Raw genomic sequence first — 5,000 nt, forward strand, 5'->3', positions numbered from 1 at the left:
GTGTGTGTGTGTGTGTACAGTAGTGTTTCTGCAGGTGTTTGTGTGTGTGTACAGTAGTGCTTCTGCAGATGTGTGTGTGTGTCTACAGTAGTGTTTCTGCAGGTGTGTGTGTGTGTGTACAGTAGTGTTTCTGCAGGTGTTTGTGTGTGTGTGTGTGTACAGTAGTGTTTCTGCAGGTGTGTGTGTGTGTGTGTGTACAGTAGTGTTTCTGCAGGTGTGTGGAGAACGTAAGTGTGCATCTGTGTGTGTTGTCTTTCAGTTTGTGTGGGGCTTCAGGATTTCTCTGCGTTGCGTAAGGATGAGACGCCGCTGGTGCAGGAAACATCACAGAAGAGGATTGTGATTGGTCCGTTAGATTTACAGCTTCACAGCAGTGCTGTCCATCGCATCTTAAAGATGGCTGCGTGCACTCTTGACCACGAGTACCAGCCTTACTGCAAACCACAGCCTGGTAAAGACCATCGCATACAAAACCACACATAGAAATACAAGTCATTACACACATGACAAATATTTCACACAAGGTTTCATGAAGAAGGAAAAAGATGTCCGATTGTTGTTCCTTTAGCTCAGATGTGTTAGCACTAGCAGAGCTCTCAGTAAACACACACACACACACACACTAATAAAACACATTTACCTAAAATTCACTTTGAAAAAAATCTGCAATGCAATAAACAAACAAACAAACAAACAAACATAAAGACGTAAAAGCAGTCAGTACTTGAGTGTGGCCAGTGGCATGAACTGCTTAAACTAATGTCATTTCTCTTCATGACTCTTCACACGCCATAACTTTATATAAGACACTTTTTGCACCAGTCGGCAGATGAGACGTGAGGAGATGATGGGCTGAGCATGTGTCTCTTGCAGATGTTGTCGAGGAGTGTGTGAGCGTCGGGCCAGAGAAGGTTTTGGCTTTAGAGGAGTTTATTCCCACCCGTCAGACGAGCGTGATGCTAATGAAGGCTCGAATCACAGTCCCTGCGGCTGAATACAACTTACTGCATGTCATATTACCTGCTTTACTGAGACAGAAGGTACACGCACACGCTGAGTGTTCTGTATGTGTGTCGCTCTCCACCTGTGTGTGTGTTTCATGAGTGCGTTTCCTCAAGGTGTCCACTGCACAGACGTCTGCACCTCAGTTCCAGCTCTTGCGTCCTCTGCCTGCGCTGCAGTTGCAGTTTGAGCGGGTCACGTTTGAACATTCTGCACCCATGTATGAAGAGGAAGTGACACGCGCAGCCAGCAGCCTGAATCAGCCTTCAGAAGCACTCCTGCACAACTGCTACACACACAGCTACCTGAAGGTACACACACACATAATTCTGTTATCTTTCTGATCTTGATCTCACTGTATTATACTTATGTTTATATGTTTTATATATATAAAATATACTTTAAATGTGAATCAGTGAAATCTGCAGGCTACCTGTCTTAAGAACTCATGTTCTGTCTCTCTGTGCTTCTGTCTGTCTGTGTTTCAGGTCTTTGAGCTTCAGGCTGGTCTGACTGTAATTGACTCTGAGGGGGTATTCCATCCGCTCCTTCCCATAATTCCTACTTTCAGTATGGCACTCTATGGGAAACAGCTCCGTTTGCCTGCGTACTGGTGAGACAACATGCACACACACCTGTGGGATTGTGGGTAAAGAGTTTGGATGAGTGGATGGTAATAAATATCCTGTCATTAGTGTGTGAAGGAGAGCCATTAACGCTGTGTGTGTGTGTTCTGGTGCTGGCCGGAGGTGAGGCGTCTCACACGGTACCGATCACCCTTCATTTAAAGAAGTCCCCGGAGCCCGTCGGGTCGGGCGGCCCGTTCCTGCAGCTGCTTTAAGTGTGTGTGTGTGAGACGCAGTAATGAGACGCAGAAGTGCAGCCTGCTAAACCTGTTACAGCGCTCACATGAGGAGAGCAGAACTCTACCACCATCACTGATCAAGGCCACATCACACACACACACACGCACACATCACACACACACATGACACGCTGCTGCAGGACTCTCTGAGAAACTCTATATGTTATCTGGAGCCTTAAGCATTGTGTATGAAGAGCATTGCAGCTTCATGTTGTGTGTGAATGTAGTGATCAGTAAGTGCTGCATCATAGTTGTTGTCATGACAATCAGCATGTCGACTGTGCAGCTATAGACCACTTTAGATGACGTAAACAATGCTGGTCCTGACAAACATTTTTGACAGTTAAAATTTTTGAACACTACACAAAATACCACCAACAGAACATTTATAACCGACTCAAAATGTTTATTTAAGATTGAATTGTGTATGTAAGATTAAAAAATGAAATAAATAAAAATGAAACCAGAAGTGCCTCTGGACCAGTGTTTACGTCTAAGTGGTCTATATATGCATTAATATATATAGTGTGCAAAGAGATGCTCAAAAAAGTCCAGCAGGAATTCAGAAAGCAAATGCGAGAGTGACATCATCACTGATGAGTATCTTGTTAACATTAAAGTGAATGAATATTTATTCCACATCACCTAATGTTCCAAAAACATTTAGAGAAGAACAAACAACTGTATCTGAAATCATTTTCACTAGTGAGGAACACACTTCGCTGTCTGAAAAAATGGCAAAATGGCCTTCAATTCTTCACACACACACACACACACACACACACACACATGGCACGCACGCACACACACAGTTCAAAGGCATTACCGATTTCTTGTATAAACTTAGCGAGCCCAATTAGCAGAAGGCAATTACTACTTTTGATTTGAGCTGAGGTTGTGTGTGTAGTGGCGTGCGTTGTGTGTTGTGTGTGGTGTGTGTCGTGTGTGTGTGTGTGTGTGTGTGTGCTGCTGTCGTGTGTGTGTCTGGTGTGTGCGTGTGTGTGTGTGCGTGTGTGTGTGCGTGTGTGGCTGTGTGTGTGCTTGTGTGTGTGTGTGTGTTGTGTGGTGTGTTTGAGCCGTACCCTGTGAGCGTGTTTGCAGTGTGTGTGTGTGTGTGTGTGTGTGTGTGTGTGTGTGTGTGTGTGTGTGAGTGTGTTTGAGCGTGTGTGAGTGTGTGTGTGTTTGAGCGTGTGTGTGTGTGTGTGTGGGGGGGGGGGGATGAAGGGTAAACCCTACGGTATGGGGAAAAAATGTCCCCACAAGGACAAGGGTTTTGGATATTGCCATCATTGTGGGGACATTTTTTTGTCCCCATGAGGAAACAAGCTTATAAATCATACAGAATGAACTTTTGTGAAAATGTAAAAGAGCAGACAGTTGTGTGTGATTGTTAGGGTTAGGGGGAGGGAATATGATATACAGTTTGTACAGTATAAAAACCATTGCGTCTATGGAATGTCCCCATAAAACATGGAAACCCAACATGTGTGTTTGAGCGTGTGTGTGTGCGTGTGTGTTTGAGCGTGTGTGCATGCATGTGTGTGTGTTACTGTGCTACTAATCAGAAAAATAAAGCGAAAAGCATCACCAGACAACAACATTTGTGAAGCACACGCTCACACAACAGTGCGACTCTCATTGACTTGTGCCGACGAGGGTCCGATAGAAGCTCCTCCTCCTCTGATCACTGCCGATGCCCTTGAGCAGCAGTCCCGTCCGCCCGTGACCTCTCACCTCTCGTCCTTAGCTGCTGTGTGCTGCCGTGATCCCTGCAGTACGTCAGCCTCCCGCAGCGTGAGCGCGCCGCTGTCAGACGTTACGCGCCGAACCACCCAGAAGCACTACAAAGTGAGTGTGAGAGCAGCAGTTAAGTGCTTGCAGAGGTTCTGGGATGCGTCTCTCCGTCAGCTCTGATCAGACACACGCAGTCATTACCCAGACATCACACACACACACAAAGCTGTGAGCATCAGCATCGCATATCTGGATGAATGTTTCATTTCACTTCAGGTGCATTAGTAGTTTGTTTGTTTATTACTTGTTCATTTGTAGAAATGTCAGTCTGGACAAGACAAACAGGCCAGTGATTTGAATATGTTTTCACTAAATCATGTTTGACTGTGATCATGTGTGTGTGTGTGTGTGTGTGTGTGTCAGGGGGAGACAGTCTTCAGTTGCGTTGTATGAATGCATGTTTGAGCTTCCGCAGGTGTGTGTTCAGCTCACGCGTGCTCAGGTGCTGCTGCTGAATTGCATGTATCACAGTTGGATGTATGGTGTGGAAGGCGGAGCCTGCAGCGGTATCAGAGACGCCCTCATTAACCACGCCTACAGACCCCCAGGTACTCTACCAGCACACACACACACACACACACACACACACACACACACACACACACACACACACTGCAGTCAGTTGGTGATCACACTGTAGCTCAATGTAGTTGAACATCATTGACGTTAGTGTGTGTCCTTGTGTTGATGGAGTGGGCAGTCCTTGTGTGGGATGTGTGTCCGTGACATCAGTCTGATATGAGATGGTCCGGTCAGTGTGTTTGTGCTGACTGTGTGCGTGTGTGTGTGTGTGTGTGTGTGTGTGTGTGTGTGTGTCAGACAGACATGCATTTAGCGGCTTTAAAACTCTCTCTCGTGTCGTCGTCTTGATCTTTCCTCTCATCCTCTCCTCTGGTTCACTCATGAAGAAATGTATTTTTTCACACTGTTCACACCATCAGGAATGTGGCACATGCCAGAATGACTCTTTCCAGAATGCAGATGTCTAATAAACACACACACACACACACCATCTGGAATGCTGGGGTGAGGCATCTATTCATATATGTGTGTTGGGCTTTGCCCTTAGGGTGTTTGATGGGGTGTGTGACCCCAGTGACCATAAGCTGTTTGGTTATGCACCTCTGCACCTGTACCACACACGCACGCACGCACACTAGAGATGAGTGCTTGGATGTCTATAAAGGGAAATAATCTTTATATTTGTGTGGAGTGAGTGATGAGTATGTTGTAATGTTTCCCTCTGAAGAATATTTGATGAACAAACACATTCAGATGTTCACATGACTGTGTTTACATGTTGGTTTGTGTGTGTGTTTCCACAGGTGTGAAGTCAGTG

General features: G+C 45.7%; 1 protein-coding gene across 1 annotated transcript in view; it reads left to right on the forward strand.

The window, feature by feature from the left end:
* Positions 1–5,000, forward strand: part of LOC130557688 (intermembrane lipid transfer protein VPS13B-like) — a 79,052-nt gene that overhangs the window by 15,000 nt on the left and 59,052 nt on the right. The window contains exons 12-17 of the mRNA XM_057339677.1: positions 233–451; positions 874–1,040; positions 1,119–1,313; positions 1,491–1,615; positions 4,025–4,209; positions 4,987–5,000. The exon at positions 4,987–5,000 is cut by the window's right edge and continues 143 nt beyond it. Of these exons, the coding sequence (XP_057195660.1) occupies positions 233–451; positions 874–1,040; positions 1,119–1,313; positions 1,491–1,615; positions 4,025–4,209; positions 4,987–5,000 (905 nt within the window). The remainder of the gene's footprint in view (positions 1–232; positions 452–873; positions 1,041–1,118; positions 1,314–1,490; positions 1,616–4,024; positions 4,210–4,986) is intronic.

Source organism: Triplophysa rosa, linkage group LG8 (genome assembly GCF_024868665.1).
Source record: "Triplophysa rosa linkage group LG8, Trosa_1v2, whole genome shotgun sequence".
Classification (NCBI taxonomy): Eukaryota; Metazoa; Chordata; class Actinopteri; order Cypriniformes; family Nemacheilidae; genus Triplophysa; species Triplophysa rosa.